Source organism: Cyclopterus lumpus, chromosome 12, assembly GCF_009769545.1.
Source record: "Cyclopterus lumpus isolate fCycLum1 chromosome 12, fCycLum1.pri, whole genome shotgun sequence".
NCBI lineage: Eukaryota > Metazoa > Chordata > Actinopteri > Perciformes > Cyclopteridae > Cyclopterus > Cyclopterus lumpus.
Window position 1 is genome coordinate 4,395,913 of NC_046977.1, and position 24,362 is coordinate 4,420,274.

The 24,362-nt window shown below is 47.3% G+C and overlaps 1 protein-coding gene across 2 annotated transcripts; it reads left to right on the top strand.

Moving 5' to 3' along the window:
* Positions 1 to 2,096: 2,096 nt before the first annotated feature.
* Positions 2,097 to 23,870, top strand: LOC117740560 (synaptic vesicle glycoprotein 2C-like). 2 transcript variants are annotated; one of them, XM_034547031.1, is made up of 12 exons: positions 2,097 to 2,718; positions 14,404 to 14,584; positions 15,827 to 15,978; positions 19,007 to 19,140; positions 19,269 to 19,358; positions 19,448 to 19,558; positions 19,649 to 19,737; positions 20,180 to 20,344; positions 21,417 to 21,550; positions 22,901 to 23,104; positions 23,184 to 23,343; positions 23,687 to 23,870. In XM_034547031.1, exons 1-12 carry the CDS (start codon positions 2,097 to 2,099, stop codon positions 23,868 to 23,870), a joined length of 2,226 nt encoding a protein of 741 aa, XP_034402922.1. The 2 variants fall into 2 exon arrangements, with proteins under 2 accessions (XP_034402922.1, XP_034402923.1); XM_034547032.1 differs by lacking the exon at positions 22,901 to 23,104.
* The last annotated feature ends 492 nt before the right edge of the window (positions 23,871 to 24,362 follow it).

Below are 24,362 nucleotides of genomic sequence, written 5' to 3' on the forward strand. Positions count from 1 at the left end.
TGTTGTGTTTGTGTGCTTTTGTTCTGTCTGCACTCCGTAATAGAGCTGTCAATAAAGCTGCTCCTCCTGCAGCTGCCCGATGGCCGCCGGCTGCAGTGTGGCGGACGGGCCTGGCGTGCTGACAGGTCCTCTGAGCGGCCATGACAGCGTACAGTAGAGCGTACAGTAGGGCGCCCTGAGGGGCGGCAGCCGTACAGGCTGACACGCTGTCACGGCACAAGAAACATGATCCAGAAATCCAAAAAGCTCTACAGGAGAAAACGTGGTTACAACACACACATTTACAAGATATATTTCTGAGTGTGTGATGCAAATTAATACATGTGGGCTATAAACTTTATCGAAGTTACGTTGTCTAACAAGAAAGTCCACAAAGGACTATCCCCACAACACAGGTTTAAAATAGTCAAATAGACCATAAAGCAGGGTATGCTTTAGGGCGGGGTTTACCTTGTGATTGACAGGTCCCTATCAGAGCCGTATACGTCATTTTTACGTCACTCCACAGTCCAAATATGGTCACTTCTGCTCACTGGTTGAAAAAACTCCAGGCCTCAAAACATCCGTCCGCAAACCAGCAGGCTGTGGCTAAATCGGTTCACAACGTCATCGTGCGTTTGTCTTTGAGCGCGATGCGATAACGTTCCCTTTGGTTTGGAAACGTCTGACGTGTGTGTGCAGAAACCTACAGCGCAAACATTTGACTTGGTTGAAATCGGGGGAGTCGGGGGACGCTTGGTGGCTTTAACACAGATGTGGTGGAGAATCTTCTCGACTCACCCTCTGAGAGAAAGTGTATCTATTGCCTTCCTTTTAAAGGAATCCCCAAAATGAACGTTTGTCTATCGTTGACTTTACCTTATTACCTTCAATTCTGGAGGAAAACTATACTAATAGTACATGTGAGCCGCGTTAAACGGCAGCAAAACTATATCAAAACTCCCCAAAAACACTAAACGTTTCGAGGGAGTCTGTAGTCCAGAACGTTGTTTGATTGAGAAAGTGTTCCTGAACACGGGACCTGGGTCAAGAGCCTCGGTTCACGCTTTTACTCACAGATGCATTTTATCACCTTTTGCGATACCATCAAGTCCAGGGAAGTGTTGTGGAGGTGGAGGCGGGGTGGGGGGGTCACCATGACTTTTCATGCTGCCTCAGTGCTTTCCTGCACAATGCAGACACTGAGAGGTCATCAGGGACCGGACCGTGGTCCTGTTGTTGAGTCTAACACCGACTGATGTCTGCACACCGGGCTTCCAGGTGTTTCAATCGCTTCAAGGACACGAGTTGTTATTGAATGCACATAGTTCAGTAGAGTATTTTATGTTTTATCCACAACTGCACCTCTTCTTCTAAAAAAACAACATGTAGTTTATTAGGTACCCAGCTGCACATATCCAAATATAAGAACCCTTCATTAAATTTGCCAATGTCTCAAAGATGTGCTTATTCATCTCCTATTGGAGGCCGTAAGCTTGTGATGCTTATAAATAGCATAGCATCATAATTATTGTCTGTAATGTTGTGTTAATGTCGATGGGTTTGCATCAAAATTGTGCACAAATAAGGCAGTTACTTTTTCTGCTGGATATGAGGCAAAGAGTTTTCAAAAAATGAAAATAAATACTTTCCCCAGTTGGTTTTCAATGAATCTTTCTCTTTTGTCTTAAACCTCTTCCGTAAAGCATTTCCACTTAGTAGATTGCACTTTGCATCAGCTTCACTTCGGCTGACTCGGCAATTAAATGCAATACGGGTGCCAGAGAAATACTGGAGGCCGAGTTTCATTTGTGACGGCTGTTAATCAAACTAAACGTGCCTCTCTCTTTCTGTCCTCTCAGGCTGGTGGTCTCTCGCGCTGAGCTCTGACAGGGCGGACCATCTTTTCCAACTTCGGATCAACCGTCTCCGTTTCGGCGCCGTCCAATGGAATCATCTCTTAATCATTAGTGTTCTGGCGGCTTCTCAGCACTATTAAACTGCCTTCGAGGCTGAAACTAGAAGACCAGAAAGAGAGAGAGTGTGTGGCCCCGGTGGAATACATTTCAATAGATCTGAACTGAAAGTCTTGTGGAGCCGCATTTCCTCGTTCCAAGATGGAAGAAACGCATAACAACCGGACTGCCTTGGCTAAAGGCGCCAAGGACATCGCTAAAGAAGCCAAGAAGCACGCCGCCAAAAATGTAAGCAAAGCCGTCGACCGCGCCTCGGACGAGTACTCGACCCACCGCAGCTACAACCGGTTCCAGGACGAGGACGAGGAAGAGAACGCCGGCAACGCGTACGGTCAGCAAGACGGTCACCGCGGCGGCAACGCGGCCGCCGACGTCGACGTCGACGACGACGACGGGGCCTCGAGCGACGCCACGGAGGGCCACGACGACGAAGACGAGATCTACGAGGGGGAGTACCAAGGCGTGCCGGCACGCGGCGACGGGAAGCCGCGGGACGGCCAGGTGGCGCTGGGCCAGCCGGTGTCCGACAGCCTGAAGAGCCGCAAGGAGCTGGAGAACGAGAGGCAGTCGGACGAGGAGGAGCTCGCCCAGCAGTACGAGCTCATCATGCAGGAGTGCGGCCACGGGAGGTTCCAGTGGCAGCTGTTCTTCGTCCTGGGGCTGGCGCTCATGTCGGACGGCGTGGAGGTGTTCGTGGTGGGCTTCGTCCTGCCCAGCGCCGAGACGGACATGTGCGTCCCCAACTCGGGCGCCGGGTGGCTCGGTAAGCATTTGCGAGATTACGGTCGTCCACATGTTCCTGATATGTTTGCTCTCGCAGGCGGACGCCGGTCTCACCTTGAAGCAGCGACATCACCGTTGGGGAGAAAGCACCCTTTCAACCAGAGATGGGAGAGAAACACACTTCTCTTCCATCTGCCATGCTACCATTGGCTACCTGGCTAATGGGCGTAAAACACAGAGTAAAGATGGCCGACAAAGATGGCCGCCGAGAATATTTTTTTCTCTTTGATGGTTGAGTCATGTTTATTTACTGTTACAGAGAAATAAGATTTTAAATCAAGTTTTTATCTGACAGCCTCAAATAAACCGTAAAACTAATTGCACTTGAAGTGACAAAGTTGTGGAAATCTGCACATTCTGCATTCAGGGATAGAAAAAAGAGGAAGCAGGTTGCAGCCAGTATTTATTTGTGAAAGCTCGAATCACTCCACGTCAACAGGGATGTTCTAAAAAAAAAAAAACAACAACAACAACCACATCCTTGTTCCAAGCTTTGTGTTCAGCAACCTGCTAACGATGCGTGTTGTTTACGACACGCAGCGCTGCACACGGAGACTGGTGATGTCGCTCACCAGAGGGTTGCCATGGCACCAGGTATTTGGATACGAGTGTAGGAGGTGTGTTGCCGGAGATGGATCTCTCTCCCACACTAAAAGGAAAAGGTTGCGTGTTCGCGTGCCACTAATGTGTCTGTTTGCGCGGTTTGAGCTTAATTATGTGTCTCTGTAATATCAAAAAATAGTTTCTCTATATATGGGTCCATGTTTAGTTCAGTCAAGTTTACTTTTGCAGCACACTTAATACTCAATGTGCTTTAAAATTAAAATAAAACAGCAAAGATTATACACAGCAAAACATATTAGAGAAGAAAATATAAAGCATACAAGATAAAAAGATAAAAAGGGAATAATATAAGACGGTTTTAGGGAATAATAGTAATAACAATAATAAGAAAAAAATATATGCTTTTAGTCATTTATTTTCTGTATATTTAACGATACGACTGCATAGTTTCCATTCCTCCAATGTTTATTTTTTGGGAGTTTATTATTCACCCAGATTTCACCCGTATTCTGACTCATCTCTCAGTGGGAGACGAGAGGGAGAGAATAGCAAGAATGAGTCATTTTACCAACTCACTCACACACTGCACAAGTACAGGGTGTGTGTGTGTGTGTGTGTGTGTGTGTGTGTGTGTGTGTGTGTGTGTGTGTGTGTGTGTGTGTGTGTGTTGCGCTGCATCACGACGCCTGGGTCTTGTCCAAACAGTTGCACTTGAACAAATGAAAACCTCCCGAAATTATTTTTTTATGTTTTCCCCCGTAATCATAACAAGGATGTGTAAAGACTCTGGTAGCTGCAGTAACCTGTCAATCAGTAGCCCCGCCCCTAAAGCATACCCTGCTTTATGGTCTGTTTGACTCTAATTGGACCATAATTTACTAAATGAACATTGTGCTGTATTGAAGAAGACTTGAAGACCATAAACTAATGTTTACAATGTTTACTGAGGGAATAAATCAAGAGAAGTAGAGTCATTTATATAGACTTCTATACAACCAGAGGAGTCGCCCCCTGGTGGTCAGGAGAGAGAATGCAGCTTTAACACATGAAGCATAGACTTCTATACAACCAGAGGAGTCGCACCCTGGTGGTCAGGAGAGAGAATGCAGCTTTAACACATGAAGCATAGACTTCTATACAACCAGAGGAGTCGCACCCTGGTGGTCAGGAGAGAGAATGCAGCTTTAACACATGAAGCATAGACTTCTATACAACCAGAGGAGTCGCCCCCTGGTGGTCAGGAGAGAGAATGCAGCTTTAACATATGAAGCATAGACTTCTATACAACCAGAGGAGTCGCCCCCTGGTGGTCAGGAGAGAGAATGCAGCTTTAACACATGAAGCATAGACTTCTATACAACCAGAGGGGTCGCACCCTGGTGGTCAGGAGAGAGAATGCAGCTTTAACACACGAAGCATAGACTTCTATACAACCAGAGGAGTCGCACCCTGGTGGTCAGGAGAGAGAATGCAGCTTTAACACACGAAGCATAGACTTCTATACAACCAGAGGAGTCGCACCCTGGTGGTCAGGAGAGAGAATGCAGCTTTAACACATGAAGCATAGACTTCTATACAACCAGAGGAGTCGCCCCCTGGTGGTCAGGAGAGAGAATGCAGCTTTAACATATGAAGCATAGACTTCTATACAACCAGAGGAGTCGCACCCTGGTGGTCAGGAGAGAGAATGCAGCTTTAACACATGAAGCATAGACTTCTATACAACCAGAGGGGTCGCACCCTGGTGGTCAGGAGAGAGAATGCAGCTTTAACACACGAAGCATAGACTTCTATACAACCAGAGGAGTCGCACCCTGGTGGTCAGGAGAGAGAATGCAGCTTTAACACATGAAGCATAGACTTCTATACAACCAGAGGAGTCACCCCCTGGTGGTCAGTAAAGAGAATGCAGCTTTAACACATGAAGCATAGACTTCTATACAACCAGAGGAGTCACCCCCTGGTGGTCAGGAGAGAGAATGCAGCTTTAACACATGAAGCATAGACTTCTATACAACCAGAGGAGTCGCCCCCCTGGTGGTCAGGAGAGAGAATGCAGCTTTAACACATGAATCATAGACTATTACATTACACACAATATTTGGCTCAAATTACACGGTATGATCTAATGGCTTTGAAAAAATCAATTCACATGAAATGATTGCAAACAATGGAAGTATACAGTGTTGTTTCTACGGGAACGCAACCAGCTGCAGCAGCAGAGTCTCTAAAGCAGCAGATGAGGATTATTTATGCCGGATCATGTTCTCTGTGTTGCATCAACAACTTCTACAGGAATAGATATTGATTAGGCGAGACGGGGTTTTCCAGCCACGTGAGGACTCCTGCCGGGAAGTGTGAGTGTGTGTGTGTGTGTGTGTGTGTGTGTGTGGGGTCAGAAAAACACTCACTGACCCCTTTAATCTGAAATTATTTGGAGTAAATCATATTTTTAAATGCATCAACCATGAACTTTTACATGACTCGTTTTAAAGCATTTTGTTATAACACTAAAGAATACACTGAGTATTTTAGTGTCATCAATGTGAGGACAATATGAGGTACTTTGTATACTAGGTAGATTATACTGCATCATATCATATAAGCATACATATGTATATGTTTTTTATGTAAACTTTTAACTAGTAGTGTTAAATAAATGTAGTGGAGTAAAAGGTACAACATCTCCCTCTGAGATTTAGAAGTTACAGATTGACTTTCTTACTTTTCACCGTTTATGCTCAAAATAAAAATGGACAAATATCCCGACTCGATATTTTAAAAAGGAACTAAAATGCTGCAAAATGAAAATCTCCATAATCTCCAAAACCAAAACCCTTTAATAATATAACAGAAAAGATGAGATCTTCTTCTTCTTCTTCTTCTTCTTCTTCTTCTTCTTCTTCTTCTTCTCCTCCTTCTCCTCCTGCTCCTGCTCCTCCTTCTTCCTCTTCCAATTCTTCTTCTTCTTCTTCTTTTCTTCCTCCTCTTCCTCTTCCTCCTCTCACTCTCTGTGTGTCTCACCGCCATGCAGGCGATCTGAAGATACTGGGTCTGGAGTTAATGTCTGCAGCATTGTGCCTCGCTGCAGTTTAGCCTCGGTAGACTGCCTCCCCCCCCCCTAGAGAGAAAGGGAGCTGCTTTTTTTTAAACGCACCTCCCCTCAGCCACCTCCCCTCAGTCACCTCCTCTCAGTCACCTCCTCTCAGTCACCTCCTCTCAGTCACCTCCTCTCAGTCACCTCCCCTCAGTCACCTCCCCTCAGCCACCTCCCCTCAGTCACCTCCTCTCAGTCACCTCCTCTCAGTCACCTCCCCTCAGTCACCTCCCCTCAGTCACCTCCCCTTAGTCACCTCCTCTCCCCTCTGTCACCTCCTCTAAGTCACCTCCCCTCAGCCACCTCCTCTAAGTCACCTCCCCTCAGTCACCTCCTCTCAGTCACCTCCCCTCAGTCACCTCCCCTCAGTCACCTCCCCTTAGTCACCTCCTCTCCCCTCTGTCACCTCCTCTAAGTCACCTCCCCTCAGCCACCTCCTCTAAGTCACCTCCCCTCAGTCACCTCCTCTCAGTCACCTCCCCTCAGTCACCTCCTCTTAGTCACCTCCTCTCAGTCACCTCCCCTCAGTCACCTCCTCTCAGTCACCTCCTCTCAGTCACCTCCCCTCAGTCACCTCCTCTCAGTCACCTCCCCTCAGTCACCTCCCCTCAGCCACCTCCCCTCAGTCACCTCCTCTCAGTCACCTCCCCTCTGTCACCTCCCCTCAGTCACCTCCCCTCAGTCTCCTCCCCTCCTCTCAGTCACCTCCTCTAAGTCACCTCCCCTCAGTCTCCTCCCCTCAGCCACCTCCTCTCAGTCACCTCCTCTCAGTCACCTCCCCTCAGCCACCTCCCCTCAGCCACCTCCCCTCAGTCACCTCCTCTCAGTCACCTCCTCTCAGTCACCTCCCCTCAGTCACCTCCCCTCAGTCACCTCCCCTCAGCCACCTCCCCTCAGTCACCTCCTCTCAGTCACCTCCTCTCAGTCACCTCCCCTCAGTCACCTCCCCTTAGTCACCTCCTCTCCCCTCTGTCACCTCCTCTAAGTCACCTCCCCTCAGCCACCTCCTCTAAGTCACCTCCCCTCAGTCACCTCCTCTCAGTCACCTCCCCTCAGTCACCTCCTCTCAGTCACCTCCCCTCAGTCACCTCCTCTTAGTCACCTCCTCTCAGTCACCTCCCCTCAGTCACCTCCTCTCAGTCACCTCCCCTCAGTCACCTCCCCTCAGCCACCTCCCCTCAGTCACCTCCTCTCAGTCACCTCCCCTCAGTCACCTCCCCTCAGTCACCTCCCCTCCTCTCAGTCACCTCCTCTAAGTCACCTCCCCTCAGTCTCCTCCCCTCAGTCACCTCCTCTCAGTCACCTCCCCTCAGTCACCTCCCCTCAGTCACCTCCCCTCAGTCACCTCCCCTCAGTCACCTCCTCTCAGTCACCTCCCCTCAGTCACCTCCCCTCAGTCACCTCCCCTCAGTCTCCTCCCCTCAGTCACCTCCTCTCAGTCACCTCCCCTCAGTCACCTCCCCTCTGTCACCTCCCCTCAGCCACCTCCCCTCAGTCACCTCCCCTCAGTCACCTCCTCTCAGTCACCTCCCCTCAGTCACCTCCTCTCAGTCACCTCCCCTCTGTCACCTCCCCTCAGTCACCTCCCCTCTGTCACCTCCTCTCAGCCACCTCCCCTCAGCCACCTCCTCTCAGTCACCTCCTCTCAGTCACCTCCCCTCAGTCACCTCCTCTCAGTCACCTCCCCTCAGTCACCTCCTCTCAGTCACCTCTCCTCAGTCACCTCTCCTCAGTCACCTCCCCTCAGTCACCTCCCCTCAGTCTCCTCCCCTCAGTCACCTCCCCTCAGTCTCCTCCCCTCAGTCTCCTCCCCTCAGTCACCTCCTCTCCCCTCAGCCACCTCCCCTCAGTCACCTCCTCTCCGTCACCTCCTCTCAGTCACCTCCCCTCAGTCACCTCCCCTCTGTCACCTCCCCTCTGTCACCTCCCCTCAGTCACCTCCCCTCAGTCACCTCCCCTCAGTCACCTCCTCTCCCCTCAGTCACCTCCCCTCAGCCACCTCCCCTCAGCCACCTCCCCTCCGTCACCTCCCCTCAGTCACCTCCCCTCAGTCACCTCCTCTCAGTCACCTCCTCTCAGTCACCTCCTCTCAGTCACCTCCCCTCAGTCACCTCCCCTCAGTCACCTCCTCTCCCCTCAGTCACCTCCCCTCAGTCACCTCCCCTCAGTCTCCTCCCCTCATTCTCCTCCCCTCAGTCTCCTCCCCTCAGTCACCTCCCCTCAGTCTCCTCCCCTCAGTCTCCTCCCCTCAGTCACCTCCCCTCAGTCTCCTCCCCTCAGTCACCTCCTCTCAGTCACCTCCTCTCAGTCACCTCCTCTCAGTCACCTCCCCTCAGTCACCTCCTCTCCCCTCAGTCACCTCCCCTCAGTCTCCTCCCCTCAGTCTCCTCCCCTCAGTCTCCTCCCCTCAGTCTCCTCCCCTCAGTCTCCTCCCCTCAGTCACCTCCCCTCAGTCTCCTCCCCTCAGTCTCCTCCCCTCAGTCTCCTCCCCTCTCTTCCTGCCTCACACGGCTCCAGTTTGACTGCTGCTGCTTTCCTGCGCCACCGTTAGCTCGCTTAAAATAACCGCACGAGAGGGAAGACCTGGAGTGCTTGCTAATCGATGGCAATCTCTTTTTGTTGTTGTTGTTGTTGTTGTTGTGGTGCTTTGCGTGTTGCGGTTGCTTCCCGTGTGCACTCACGAGCACCATCGACAACTGAGGTTGTAATTAAAAGGCTCCGCAGCAGCCCGACATTAGCTAATGAACAAATACAGAGACGACATCTCTCCGATTCCCCCGTTCCTCTTCTCTTTCTCCTCCTCAACAAAACACCAGGATGTGTTCACCATCGTTCCGGGCCCAGAGGTCAGAGGTCAGAGGTCACAGGTCACAGGTCAGCGTGGATTCACCGCAAAGCGCCAGAGAACGAGTTGTGACAGCAACGAGAGGCTGAAGTAACTCTGCAACTTTTTAAGGAAAGGATTTAATAGTCGAATGCAGCAACTTGGACGTGTTCAATAATTCTGGTCTGGATTTTATTACATTTAAAAGCAAAAAAAAACAACATAAAAGTTGCATCCTGCGTCTCAAAGAAATGTCACAATGTCAAATCTGTGAGTGTTTGAGGCTCTCCTGCAGACATTTTGAGCCCTTTGTGAACCCTTTCCGTAAGTCCATATTAGATGCCGACTTCGCCTAAGGGAATTACCCACAATTCATTGCAATGTGACGTTAATAAGCACGCAGTTACAAAAGAATGGAGAAGTAAAGGTAAACAAAAAGGACGGCACGTGGGTGTTTAGCCCGATAAATTACATTTACTCAACAACATTAAGGATTAAAGATGAATTTTATATATATATATATAGAATTATTATTTTCATTATTATTATTCATCAAACATTTCGTTTTGTTATTGAAGCTGTTTTGATAAAAAAAAACAACGAGTAAATAGATTATTTTAAATGACGTCTCATCTCGCGAGGAAACGGCCCGGCGTTCGAATCGGGGGAATAAAAAGGATAAAATAAACACTCCCACAATTGCACACAATATATTTTGACGTCGTCGTGGTAACGTGACATGCTGCAGCAAAGTGCTGTCTCATTCACATTTACACCATGCCAACCCCTCACAGCCCCTCACGCTCAACCGTCCACCAGGTGAGTCCCTGAGGGTCCAGGGTTTGAGGGCTTAAGGGGGGGGGGGGTCGACGCTGGGACACAACAAATCCTGATCTGGCTGATTGGAGAATGAATCTTCTTGACCTGGATGACGGTGGACACGCATCACGTGTTCCCATGTGCTGTCAACGTGTACAGTAAATGTCTCGAGGCTTGTCGGTGAGCGCCAAAAACAAATCAGCAGGTGTCGATTAATTACTTTAATTAATACCCGAGGAATGCGCTGTGCTCCCGGGGGTCTGCACCCCCCCCCCCAGTAACCCACCTGCCAGTCACACAGCGCCCTCTGGGAAAACCCCTCGTCTGTTCAGATCCTGCAGCTCTTACGTCCTGAATGTTGTTTTTTTTTCCCCGCTGAGGAAAAATTATCTCTTGATTCCACAGCCGGCCGCCTGTCTCCTCTCATCCGTGGCTGGACGCTGCACGGCGGCGTGGAGAAGAAAACGCCAAGAGAGAATTACACTTAAACGTAATATAATAATTGCTCAGTGTACCGGTCCAAAGAGCAGGAGGATCGTCTGCTGGGAGCTGCTGCTGCTCAAGAAACAAATGCTAAAGTACAGAGTGTTACAAGTGTTTAAAAAGGTGCGATGTGTAACCTGCTCCATAAGGAAACAGGGGAGCAGCAATGTAACCCTTTAATACTGGGTCCATACAATCTGAATGTACGGTCTCAGAGACGGCTATCTTCTAATCTTCACATGTCTTCACCTCTAACACGGAGTCCTGGTGTCCCTCTGGAGGAGTCACCGGCTCCATAGTTGCACCGCGATCCACTGAAGAAATAAGTCTGCAGGAGAGATCGTAAAACCTGACTCGGTGTATCATCACCTTCTGCACGCCGAGAATCCACCAGAGCTAAAGGGGGAAAACTAATGATTTCATTGGGGATTGAAATGTTGGTTTTGTCGGTCCTCCGCTCCAGACTGAAATATCGGATCTGTTTTTTTATCTGAGGCCACCGGCAGGTCAAAGCGTTCACTTATTCAGTGAATTACTTGGTACAGATATTCATGACTCCCAGAGGATGTATCCTAATGACTTTGTTGGTCCTCAGACTTTCCCTTCCACTTGCTTTTCTGCACTTTACGCTCGTAGCCAAGACGCAGGGCTTCTTTTGAGGCATTTTGATTGGGCGTTCAACACGGGGGTGACCACAACGTGCTTTGGCTAAAGTAGAGATGCAATTGTTTTATTGTGATTTTTTTTTTTTTTTAGGTTAATTGCACCTTTTAAAAGCCCGTGTTTTTAAATTTTTGTATTATTAAATTGTGGGGGTGGACACGAGATATTCAGTTAAGGGTGCTGCACGGAGGCCAAAACCGTTAAACACAAGCCACGTTGTACCTGAGCTCCACTGCCTTCTACCGGCCCGCTCTCATTTACATAAAAGCCCTGCAATCACGAGGCTGGTGGAGGTTTTTTCGAAGCTCTGACCCGAGTTTGAACCCTGTGTAAAAAAAAAAAAAATCACAAATCCAATCTTACAACGATTCATAATGCGTCTCAGACGCCCCCATCACCCTTTTCCACACTATACCCTCCCCCTTTATTACACACACAAACACACACACAAACCCAATGAAAGGGGAGCCATAAAACAAAACCTGGCTGCTTTTCACCAGATAGCATCGCGTTGCATTGTTTACACCGATGGAGAGACGTCACCGGTCCGTGCAGAATGCAGCCGTTTTGATATGTTCCCTTTGATATATGTGAGCCAGCTGCACCGTGGAGCCGGCTCTCCCTGCAGCCGCATAGATAGATCCAGTGGCTGTCGCCTGTAATGAATCACCTGCTCTCAGCATCATGTCTGCGCAGCTCGATAAGACCTTCTACTTCCAGAGTATCTGTCGCATCACCTCAAACACGGGCGGGGGGGGGGGGGGGGCAAATAGATAGAGGAAGAGGAAGAAAAGAAAATACTCCATCTGCAGTTTCTTTCTGGTGCTTCCTCGTCGAACAACACCCCCCTCTCCTCCTCCTCCTCCTCCTCCTCCTCCTCCTCCTCCTCTTAAATGCATTAGCATTTTTATTAGCACGTAGAGAGTAAAGTGTAAAGTGGGTTGTTTACCGGCCCGACAACCCCCACCCTCCCTCCACCAGCCCCTCCTTAATGCTGCATGTTGCCCGGGGGACAGGAAGAGAAACGACCCCGACTTCCTGCGGTAAAAAGAAGCATCGGCAGCCATCAGAGACGAACTTGGACTTCAAAAGCAAAAAGCTGCACCAACTGCTGCTCCGGCCACGTTGACTCACCAGATGGAGTCGTTTCTTCGATGCTCCACAAGAGACGCTTCAGCCATGGGACACCAAATGGCTTTGGAAAGACACGGAAACTCCTCGAGTCATTTGCCCGTTCTATCGCAACGACGTTCTTGCTTTTGGCGCATCATTTCACGCCATTTACTGCAGTGTAAACACATCGATGTGCATATATTAGATACATATATATATATATATATATATATATATATATATATATATATATATATATATATATATATATATATGGGCTGCACGGTGGTGTAGTGGCTAGCACTGTCGCCTCACAGCAAGAGGGCCGCGGGTTCCATTCCCGGTCGGAGCGGTCCTTCTGTGTGGAGTTTGCATGTTCTCCCCGTGGCAGCGTGGGTTCTCTCCGGGCTCTCCGGCTTCCTCCCACAGTCCAAAGACATGCTGCAGGTTAATTGATCTCTAAATGTCCCATAGGTGTGAATGTGAGAGTGAATGGTTGTATGTCCCTACATGTGCCCTCGATGGACTGGCGGCCTGTCCAGGGTGTCCCCTGCCTTCGCCCTATGTCAGCTGGGATAGGCTCCAGTGCCCCCGTGACCCTAATGAGGATAAGCGGTATTGAAAATGGATGGATGGATGGATGGATATATATATATATATATAAACTACTTCCAGTGGGCGGAGCCGGGCAAGATGTGGATGGGTCAAACAAATAGGACTTTTACTGAGGAGACAATTCTTTTCCCATTACTGTTATTTTACAGAGTTTTCCTGTATTATTACGATCAAACACCTTAAATAAAGGGATATCACTCAGTGATATCTGCAGAGAAAGACTGTTATTTTACATATTTTTGTATATACTAAAAAAAAAAACAGAACAACTGTAAAAATGTAGTTATCTTCTGCAAAATTAGGAATTTCTTTACAGTGTAACTAAGTGGTTTTGTTGTGAAAACACAACCGCAACCATTGCACGTGAACAACGTGGCGTTATGACACGTTTAATGCATTTGTTGAGCTGTATTCAACTTTCTAAACATTAATATAGCAAAATGATGAAAATGAAATCGGCCGTATAGAATGTGGCATTATATCAAAACGTGGATGCAATTTAAGAAACTTAGGACTTTACCTCACATTCATAACTGCCAACGAATAGAGTAAAAAAAATAAAAATTAAAAAAAGGAACATCCGTTAACAAGAGAGAAGAAATAACAACATGCAGACATATATGCAGGGCCCTAATATAAGATAAATGAAATGCAAACACAGTGTACATGTAAAAAAAAACTACTTTAATCTATTGAAGCACGCTGTTGCAGGTGCCGTAACTTAATTATTTTATCATGCAACGTGGATCTGCTTCCAGATCCTGAACCCCCGCTAACCCGCTCTGATGATTAGAGTTAAGTAAAACTAAAACCAGAGTATACACTTGATCTACTGTGTTGTTTTGCTCCGAGCGCGACGCATCGATCCACAGACCGACATTTTATGTGGTCCTCAGCGATCCGTCGATAGCCGGGAAACAACAGGGACAATTTCCGCCTGAGCTCCGTTACTCTGTTACTGCACTTGGAAAAGCACCACTTAATGCTTCAGCTGTGTTTATCTGTGTGTGTGTGTGTGTGTGTGTGTGTGTGTGTCCAAGACTAATGCAATCCGAGACCACGAATACCTGCAAATGCCACGCTATACAAATGTCTTCTATTAATATGTAATGGAAACGTAGGCTTACTGTACAACTGCATCTCGGTGCCCGTGCTACGCTACGGTCGCTTTATTCTGTAGAAATGTAAAAGTTTGGAGGAAATTAAGATAATTTAATTGTGTTACCGATAAGTCCGCTGCTCAGCGCCAAATACCAGAGAGACAAAGTTAACAACTGGTATAGAAAGTGGAACTAACCCTAACTTTTAGCTGCTAAAATGCAGATATTTCCTTCAGGATTGGTGGAGACCAAATCCGAGATAAAAGAAAGGTGCCATTGGATGACTTCTAATCAGTCATTATGTTACTTTGTGTCTGCTGGTTGTGTAAATCGGCAACTAAGTCCAAATGATTCCCTTTCTCTCTCTCTCTCTCTGTCTGTTTCCAGGTAGCATCGTGTACCTGGGCATGATGTTTGGCGCCTTCTTTTGGGGCGGCCTGTCGGACCGGATGGGCCGTAAACAGTGCCTGCTCATATCCATGTCCGTCAACGGCTTCTTCGCCTTCCTGTCCTCCTTCGTCCAGGGCTACAGCATGTTCCTCGTGTGCCGTATGGTGTCCGGCTTCGGGTGAGTTCTCTCATCTCTTGAATTATTTACCGCCGGTTCCTCTGCTGTCTCCCTTCCTCATGACAGGAGGTTATGGGGTGGGGGGTGGGGGGGGGTTAATGCAGTAAATGAACATCTGGGCGTTTGAGCGCTGGTCTGCTCGGCTGCCCGTGGCTTTGATAAATGACATCGCCGGTCATATATGACTTATAAAGGTCAACTCCATATTAAACGTCAAGCTGCAGAGCAAGCCACTATACAGAATATATATATATATATATATATATATATTCTTTTTTTAAATATATATATACATAAAATATATATATATTCTTTATTATATATATATATATATATATATTCCTTTTTTATATATATTTATATATATATATATATATATATATATATATATATTCTTCTTTTTTATATATATTTTTATATATATATATATAAAAAAAGCAGTCAACACTGTCTGAGTCCAAAACAAAACAGCTTAATGGCTTCTTTTTTTCACCACTTAAATCTCAATCTGCATGTGGGTGTGTAATCATATTCGGGATTCTCGATTGTATACACTTTGAAAAACAGATTTTTTTCAGTCTTTTTATACAACCGAATAAATTGGACCTCCTTTTGACATATCAAAACTTTCCCCAGATACTAAATTCATTTTCTATGACGCTTTACAATTTGTTTGGAGGAGAATCGAGAATGCAATCATTAATTAAAATGTCATGAACAGTATTTCACAATGTTTTGTTGTGTATGTTTATGTTCATGTTACCTGGTCCCTGTTAAATAAATGTGCACCAACAAACCAAAATATTTTCATTCTTAGAATACCTATATTTTATATGAAAGCTATTTATTTCCTTCCTAAAGTCAAATACATTTGAAATAGAGTTAATTCAAGAGAACAAAGAAGCTACATTTATTCTCTTAAACTGTACTCAAACTGAAAGTAGTAATGTATTGTTCTATAATGCCGAATAATCTCCAGAGTCCCTTTTTTTTATAAATAGAAACAAATTAACAGCAACAATCAAAAGATGAATACAAAATCTCTCCTTCTGCTGCACACTTTTCATTTCCTTTGTTGATATTCGTCCGAGTTCACACATTTCAACGCTCAAAGGCTACAAATGATTTTTCTGTCACCGTGAATCTGTTTTGCATGTCCATAATCGTTTGTCACACACACACCAATGCATTGGTGAGCTTTCATAGCTCAATACGGCCGACCGGCCGCCTCCTCTCCTGCAGGATCGGCGGAGCCGTGCCGATCGTGTTCTCCTACTTCGCGGAGGTGTTGGCTCGGGAGAAGAGAGGCGAGCATCTGAGCTGGCTCTGCATGTTCTGGATGATCGGAGGGATTTACGCCTCCGCCATGGCCTGGGCCATCATCCCACACTACGGTGAGGGACACCTCCTCCTTCTTCTTCTTCGTCAGCGTCGCTGTGATCAAATGGTCCTGAAGTTTGGAGACTTTATGTGTGTCGCACTACTCAGAAACAGTAAAACAAGGCGTTCAACTAACGCCAATCCATCCCATAGACGCTCAGAGCAACTGACGTAGGATGAAGACAAAAGTCTGCTCATGGAAGAGGCCGTGGTGGATGATTGGGTTAAACACAAGTAGATTATATGAACTCAGAAAATCTATATATGTCTTTAAGTGTAACATTTTGTTTTGCAGAGTCATGAAAGTGATGTCTAATCAATAATCACAGTCACTTCCACGAAGCTTATTAATTAAAATATTGGCCCTCGGTATCGGTCGATACTCAAAGCTGTCGGGACTGAAAAAAAAAAGGGATTAATTTCGTGGTATATTGTGAAACATGTCGGAGCTCAAACCCGATTCCAGAGGAGGAAAAACTACACAAAAGGTCGTATAGCGAGGGAGCATCATCAGAGGAGGGAGGAGGCAAAGAGGAGGAGAACAAAAGATGAGTGAAATGAAATCAATCCGGTGTGTAGGGGACGAGGAAGGAGGAGCGAGGGGAAGAGATTAGGAGGACAAGCAGGAAGGAGAGGCGGGGGTGATTTATGTGGCCGGTGTCAGGGACAATCGAAAGGTGAGGAGAGGAGGAGGAGTGAGGAGGAGTGAGGAGGAAGGGTTCCTTTGTTTGCCTTTTTTTCTTTCAGGGCTGTGTGTTCATCATCAGGACCGGGTCTCTCCTCTGAGTGCGGGTCTCTGTAAACCCGGTTGATTAAGTCCCTTAACAAAGTGGTGTTGTTATCTAGGATAAAGGATCAATATAAATGTCCCTGTGCAACATGTAGAGAAACCAAGAGCCTTCTTCTTCTTCTTCTTCTTCTTCTACGACCACGAAGTGGAAGTAGGCGTCGTGACGTCACCCATATACGGCTCGTAGCGACCTGTCAATCACCTTGTAGCCCCGCCCTAAAGCATATACCCTGCTTTATGGTCTGTTTGACTCTATATAGACCATAATTTACTAAATGAACATCACGCTGTATTGAAGAAGACTTGAAACTAGAGATTGAGACCATAAACTCATGTCATTTATATAGACTTCTATACAACCAGAGGAGTCGCCCCCTGGTGGTCAGGAGAGAGAATGCAGCTTTAACACATGAAGCATAGACTTCTATACAACCAGAGGAGTCGCCCCCTGGTGGTCAGCAGAGAGAATGCAGCTTTAACACATGAAGCATAGACTTCTATACAACCAGAGGAGTCGCCCCCTGGTGGTCAGGAGAGAGAATGCAGCTTTAACACATGAAGCATATACTTCTATACAACCAGAGGAGTCACCCCCTGGTGGTCAGGAGAGAGAATGCAGCTTTAACACATGAAGCATATACTTCTATACAACCAGAGGAGTCACCCCCTGGTGGTCAGCAGAGAGAATGCAGCTTTAACACATGAAGCATAGACTTCTATACAACCAGAGGAGTCGCCCCCTGGTGGTCAGCAGAGAGAATGCAGCTTTAAGGCAGACACAAACTGCAGCTTGATACTACATGTCCCATAAGTCTGTGGGCAGCAAACACCGGTTGAGCAGAAATACGACCCGAGAGCAGCTGGTGTATCTGTTTACAGTGCAGCCAAATAAACCCACGTTATTTTCATGAGGAAGAGCCGCCTTCTGACCCACTGACTGCTTGTAGAGTCGACTTACATTTAGTTTCAGCATCACGGTTGTTGTTGTTTTTGTTTGTGGTCTGCGTCATAGTACACCCGAGCAATGACCTCTCTGTGATGGGAACAGAGAGAAAACACGACATTAACACACACATGCAATGAATTGGGATCAGGAGAAAACACCTAATGTGTGCTGCTGTTACTTTTAAGAGACCACTAAAAACCACACGACATGCTTAAAGCGCCAGATTCTAAATCGACAAATCAAATATATATTCCTTTTTGTATCTAGTCACGCAGAATTGTTTAAAATCTATATCTAAAGATCCATATTCATAGTTTCTCTTTACATTGTCTGTGACACCAAGCAGCTTTCAGTAATACAAACAATGTGCTCATCTCAATGAGTATTAGTGTCTCATCTAGTAGCTAAAGATATACATTATTAATACAAAGGCTCTCTGTCTGTCGTCACACACTTTATTTATGCTTTTCGAGCGCCGGCTGCGTCTCATAATTGAAGCCAAATTGATTAGACGCCAGAGTTTTAACACATTTTTCTCTCCGACACGCAGCGGTGTGTGTGTGGGCAGCCGGTTCCGCCGCAGTGCTCTGTGCATCGATCTGTGGACAAAGGCCAGATAACTGTGTGTGTGTGTGTGTGTGCGTGTGTGTGTGTCATTCTGTCTTTAAGGTGTTAAGAATGTGATACAGTAAAATAAAATCATGCAGCCTGTGTTTTATTTATTTTATCACGCGTGTGTCGCAGTGCGAGCTGCAAGCTTGATTTGTCAGCTTGCCTTTCCGTGTGTGTGTGTGTGTGTCACAGCGTTGAACAATGGCCAAGGACAGTGTGTGTGTGTGTGTGTGTGTGTGTGTGTGCCTCAGCCGTGCTCACCTACTGTGGAATAGGAACATAAATCTTGCTGAGTATATGAATCAGTCAGACATCTCCTCTAGTCCATTAAAGCTATAATCCCCCTAATGAAGTCTGTGCTGGTGCACGCACGCACACACACACACACACACACACACACACACACACTACACGACGTCCACGCTAACATACTTTCCTGTTGCAGATCCTCTGTGTGAAACTAATTCAGACGTACACAGAAAATGCTCCGTCACATATTGATCCTCGACATGTCGCTGAAAGGTCAGACGAACGCGGCGCTTTCACCCGGTAAAGCGGCCGGAGCGTCGACTGAAACTTTAAAAACCTTCAGTGCGTCCAACCGAGGAGGAAAGAAAGAGCTCCGAATGAGTTTCTGTGTGTTTGTCTTAATCATGTTTGGTGTTATTTTGGTGTGTTGTGCTTCCCTGTGCAGGCTGGAGTTTCAGCATGGGTTCGGCCTACCAGTTCCACAGCTGGAGGGTGTTTGTGGTGGTGTGTGCGCTGCCGTGTGTCTCTGCAGTGGTGGCTCTCACTTTTATGCCCGAGAGCCCTCGCTTCTTCCTGGAGGTGAGAGAGAGACACACACACACACACACACACACACACACACACACACACACACACACCTGTGAGAGTGTGAGCAGAGGTTAAAGGCCAATGAGATCCTGCTGTGTATTCACACTCTGTCCCCTCAGACGGGTAAACACGACGAGGCCTGGATGGTGCTCAAACACATCCACGACACCAACATGCGAGCCCGCGGAGAGCCGGAGAGAGTCTTCACCGTGAGTACACGCCTGGCCGGTCACACCGCCGTCACTCCTGCTGCTTGTAACGCCGCCGCCGGCTGACAGAGCAGCGTCTCCCCCTGCAGGTGAACCGGATCAAAGTCCCCAAGCAGCTGGACGAGCTGGTGGAGATGCAGAACGAGTCGGCCAACCCGGTGCTCAAGGCCCTCCTCAAGATCAAGACCGAGCTCAGAGGCGTACGCTTCCTTTTTCCTCTGTTCTGGTTTGATTCATTCTTTTTTTACGAGATTTAAATTGAGTAAAACTATTTTTCCTTTTTGCTACAGATCTGGTTGACTTTTATGAGGTGCTTCAACTACCCGGTGAAAGACAACACCATTAAGCTGGCTGTGGTCTGGTTCACTCTGTCCTTTGGGTAAGAGGTTTCCTGCACAGCACAACTTCTACACACAAGTTGGAAAGTTTAGGTTTAAAAAGAGACAAAAGTAAGCTGTTGTGCGACAAGGAAAACTAAATAGTTGTGTTAATTTTGTGTCAAATCGTGTTCGTTCTCTTTGTCTTGTCTGTTGTTTTTTTAATAGCCTGTCAGTTCTCTTATTGTGACAAGAAATATTCTTTTTCTTTTTCTGTTTAACTTGCCAGCTCCAAAAAATACAGATAATCACCGCCCTCAGCCAATCACAGCCCTCAGCCCATCACAGCCCTCAACCAATCACAGCCCTCAGCTGTTCAATAAGAGGAAGTCTCTGGTTGTGAAGCCCTCTGAGGCACATTAAACTAAACTAATCAATTGAATTGAATAAAAGCTGTTGTGTGTGTGTGTGTGTGTGTGTGTGTGTGTGTGTGTGTGTCCACAGGTACTACGGGCTCTCTGTGTGGTTCCCCGATGTCATCAAGCACCTCCAGGCCGACGACTACGCCTCCAGGGTGAAGATCCACAACAGCGAACGCATTGAAGACTTCACCTTCAACTTCACCCTGGAGAACCAGATCCACAGAAACGGGGTCTTCCTGAATGACAGGTAAAAAAAAATAAAAAAATACTAAATGAAATCGTTACAACTGTAACATTACAATTGTAACAATGTAACATTACAACTGTAACATTACAATTGTAACAATGTAACATTACAACTGTAACAATGTAATGTTACAACTGTAACAATGTAACGCGGGTTGGGGTACCGCGGTACCCCATCTCGCGGTACCTCAACCCGCGGTACCTCAACCCGCGGTATCCCATCCCGTGGTACCCCATCCCGCGGTACCCCATCCCGTGGTACCCCATCCCGCGGTACCCCATTCCGTGGTACCCCATCCAGTGGTACCCCAACCATCCCGCGGTATCCCATCCCGTGGTACCCCATCCCGTGGTACCCCAACCATCCCGCGGTATCCCACTAACAGCACACACCACTGCTGGTAATATCTATCCTGCTGCATCTATCTCCCCCACCACCAGGAAATGAAACACTTTATCTCTCTCTCTCTCTCTCTCTCTCACCGACACACTCACACCTTTTCCTCCCGGTTCTGATTTACACAAAGGCCAGGCAAGAAGATAGGCGTTTTTCTGTTTTCCATCCCCTCTGTTTATTAGGAGATTGAATCAAGAACATGACACTGTGCACGGCAGCGAGCAGCAGATCAAACAGATCACTTCTGGTGAGCGCTCTCGTTCGACCGTGGACATGCAGGATTGGATCTTATGTCAAGTAAAAGGTGCAAGAACATACTATAGTTTTACTTTTGGTTTCACGGAGGACCCCAAACAGCGTGAAAGTCCTCCATGAACCTCCATGGAATACAAGTGTGAGAAGGAAGCTGCTCGTCTCTACTGCAGGCTAACAGCTGGAGGCTAACAGGATGCTGCTAGAAAACACTCAAATCCACAACTGGCTGTGTTGGAGTTGAATTGTGGGGAAATGTAGGCGAACAGGAAAGAATAATGCATAGTAAAAAAAAAAAAATGGCATATGATTACGATCCTTTTTAGTCCACATTTAATTCGGTATCATCGCCTTATCCTGTTTTATTGCTTCCTTCTTTTGAACCTTTTATGCGTGTAACAACGTCCTCTCCTTCTCCTCCCAGGTTCATCGGTATGAAGATCAAATCCGTCACGTTCATCGACTCCTCTTTCCTCAACTGCTTTTTCGAAGACGTCTCCTCCGTGGGATCCTTCTTCAAAAACTGCACCTTCATAGACTCCTTCTTCTACAACACGGGTGAGTCTTCACCTGCAGGATCACAGTCAGGGGGGCGCCCGGTTCCTCTCCTTCCACCCCAGAAACTGCTCTCATCCTGCAGTCTCGCTCCGTCTGTGTCCGACAGTTCATTTTGGGTTTATCGTGCGAGCTTCCGGGGGGGGGGGGGGGGGGGGGGAGATTGGGTTTTGAACATTTATGGCTGTGCTTTTGTTATTCCACTAAATTACCAGCGTCAACCTCTGGGCCCCCTGGACACAGATTGCCTCTCCGAACTCAGGCGACTGGAGTTAACAAAGAAACTGAGGCGAGCTCAGGCTGAAGAGCGTTTGAAAAATGTCCATTTTGAAACGGCACCAACACTCCTGGAGGGGATGCTTTTTTTTTTATCGTATATCGTAACAGCGAGGAACATGAGGATGATTCTCTGGAGAGCTGGATGTTCCCTCTCCCTTCATCACCTGTAAGGCATCTGAAGAAGCATTCAAAAGATAAATCCAGGATGTGTTGCAAAAGTGCAAACCAATCGTTCTTGGCGGCTGACAAAAAAACTAAATAAAAACCAGGAGCAGGAAGTAAAGGAAAGGTTGGGCGGACATTAGAAACCGGAGCTGAATCAGATCTTGTGGGAGCGAACGGTGGAAATAGTCCCCCCCCCCCGCCCCCCAGCGCTCCGGAAAAAAAGCTGAACATGGAAGCAGTCAGGGCACGGCAGGTTGCTGCTGCCCCCTGGGAAATGAAGTCTCTCTGCCCCCGGCAATGTGTCTCCAGAGAGCAGAGGATGGAGAGAAAAGGGAGGCAGGAGTGCGTCATGAGAGCAGAGGTGAGAGCAGGGCAGCTGCATCAGCTGGAGGTTATTAATACACCGTTTCTATTTTGGGACCGAGCCCACAGACATTTTAACTATTCAGGTTTATTTAGTACATACTGTGAGTTTCATATGCACGTAGTTGAGAAAGGGAACACTAAACCGAACACCAAAAGAACATTAAATAATAACAGATCCAGATATTAAAATAGTCTTTTAAATCTAACTGTAGACGGAGTGGACTGGTCTTTACTAGATCTGGGTCTGTCCACGATGGACTGGTCTCTGCTAGATCTGAAGAGTCTGTCCACGGTGGACTGGTCTCTGCTGGAGTCTGAGCTGAAGGGGTTTCTGGTGAACCTGCATGATGTCATCTGGTTTCACCAGAATCCGACCCGGTGGCCCCGATGAAGAGCTTTAAGAAAAACTCTATAGAAACAGACCATCTTCCTTCTGATGGTCTTGGCGGTCACTAGAGGACCAGGACTAAACGGGGACTGGGTCAGGACCAGTTGAAAGTTCCTCACAGAAACTGAAGGCTTCTTCTCCTCTCACTCTTCCAGATATCGACGACACCAAACTAACGAACTCCAGAGTGATCAACAGCTCATTCCACCACAACAAGACGGGCTGCCAGATGACGTTCGACGACGACTACAGCGCCTACTGGGTCTACTTCGTCAACTTCCTGGGAACGCTGGCCGTGTTGCCCGGGAACATCGTCTCGGCCCTCCTCATGGACAAAATAGGCCGCCTGAGCATGTTAGGTATGACATCGCATCCTCCGTGAAGAGAAGCTTTGTGTCTTTGCGTCCCGAGGCGTGACAGACGTGTTGTGTCCCGCAGGAGGGTCCATGGTGCTGTCGGGCATCAGCTGCTTCTTCCTTTGGTTCGGCACCAGCGAGTCCATGATGATCTTCATGCTGTGTCTCTACAACGGCCTCAGCATCTCCGCCTGGAACTCCCTGGATGTGGTCACCACGGAGCTGTACCCGACCGACAGGAGGTCAGTCGAGGATTGTAAATCTATGTATCCACAATATACAAAGTCTGTCCAATCCGCTGTTTAATCTAAATCAACCACTCAGTCCGATTATATTTCGGTACCTTTTTCTTTGTTTTCTTTGATTTATTATACCTTTTACTGTGTGATTTATTTATTTATTGTACTTGTTTTGTTCACGTCCTTTTAAGGGAGTGTGTCCCCCTTTACGGAGTCCACCCATGTTTCTACAGAAGCCCAGAACGGACAAACCCAACACTGGCTCTACAGAGAGCTTCAAGTTCTGACTCTCTCTCTCTCTCCTGTGTCTCCTTGTCTCCTTGTCTCCTTTTCTCCTTGTCTCCAGGGGCACAGGCTTTGGCTTCTGCAACGCCATGTGCAAGCTGGCAGCGGTGCTGGGCAACCTGATCTTTGGCTCGCTGGTCGGCATCACCAAGGCCATCCCCATCCTGATGGCGTCGTCTGTGTTGGTTGGCGGCGGGCTGGTGGGGCTCCGGCTGCCAGACACTCGCGCCAACGTCCTCATGTAAACCCCTCGAAGGGCGCGTGTTGTTCACCAGGTGCTTCATTCAGTGCATCGACGTAAACACTCGCTTGAATGTCACCGAAACGAGCATCGCCAGCGTCCGTCTTGTTTTTTTAAAATTATTTGAATGAAGGATGTTCTCGAACAAGCGATTGTTATTATTGTTGCATCTGAGTGAAACACCCGGTAAATGATCCAGATTAACGGAATGAGCCGTAGATATATAGAGAGTCCAGAAACAACTCTGTATCTCAGCAGCTCTTCACGTGCGACCCACTAATGCATGTGTCGGAGCTGCGAAAGGCTTGGACTCCCCTCAACACCCCCCCACCCCCCCCTTTCCCGGGAATAGTTTGACATTTTTAGTGACGCGCCTATTCGAAGCTCACACTAGCAGCCAGTTAGCTTAGCATAAAGACTGGACGCATGCGGAAAAAGTAGTCTTGTTTTTGTGAGCAGTTTCAAGGAGGAAGTATTTTCTTTCAACAATATTTTG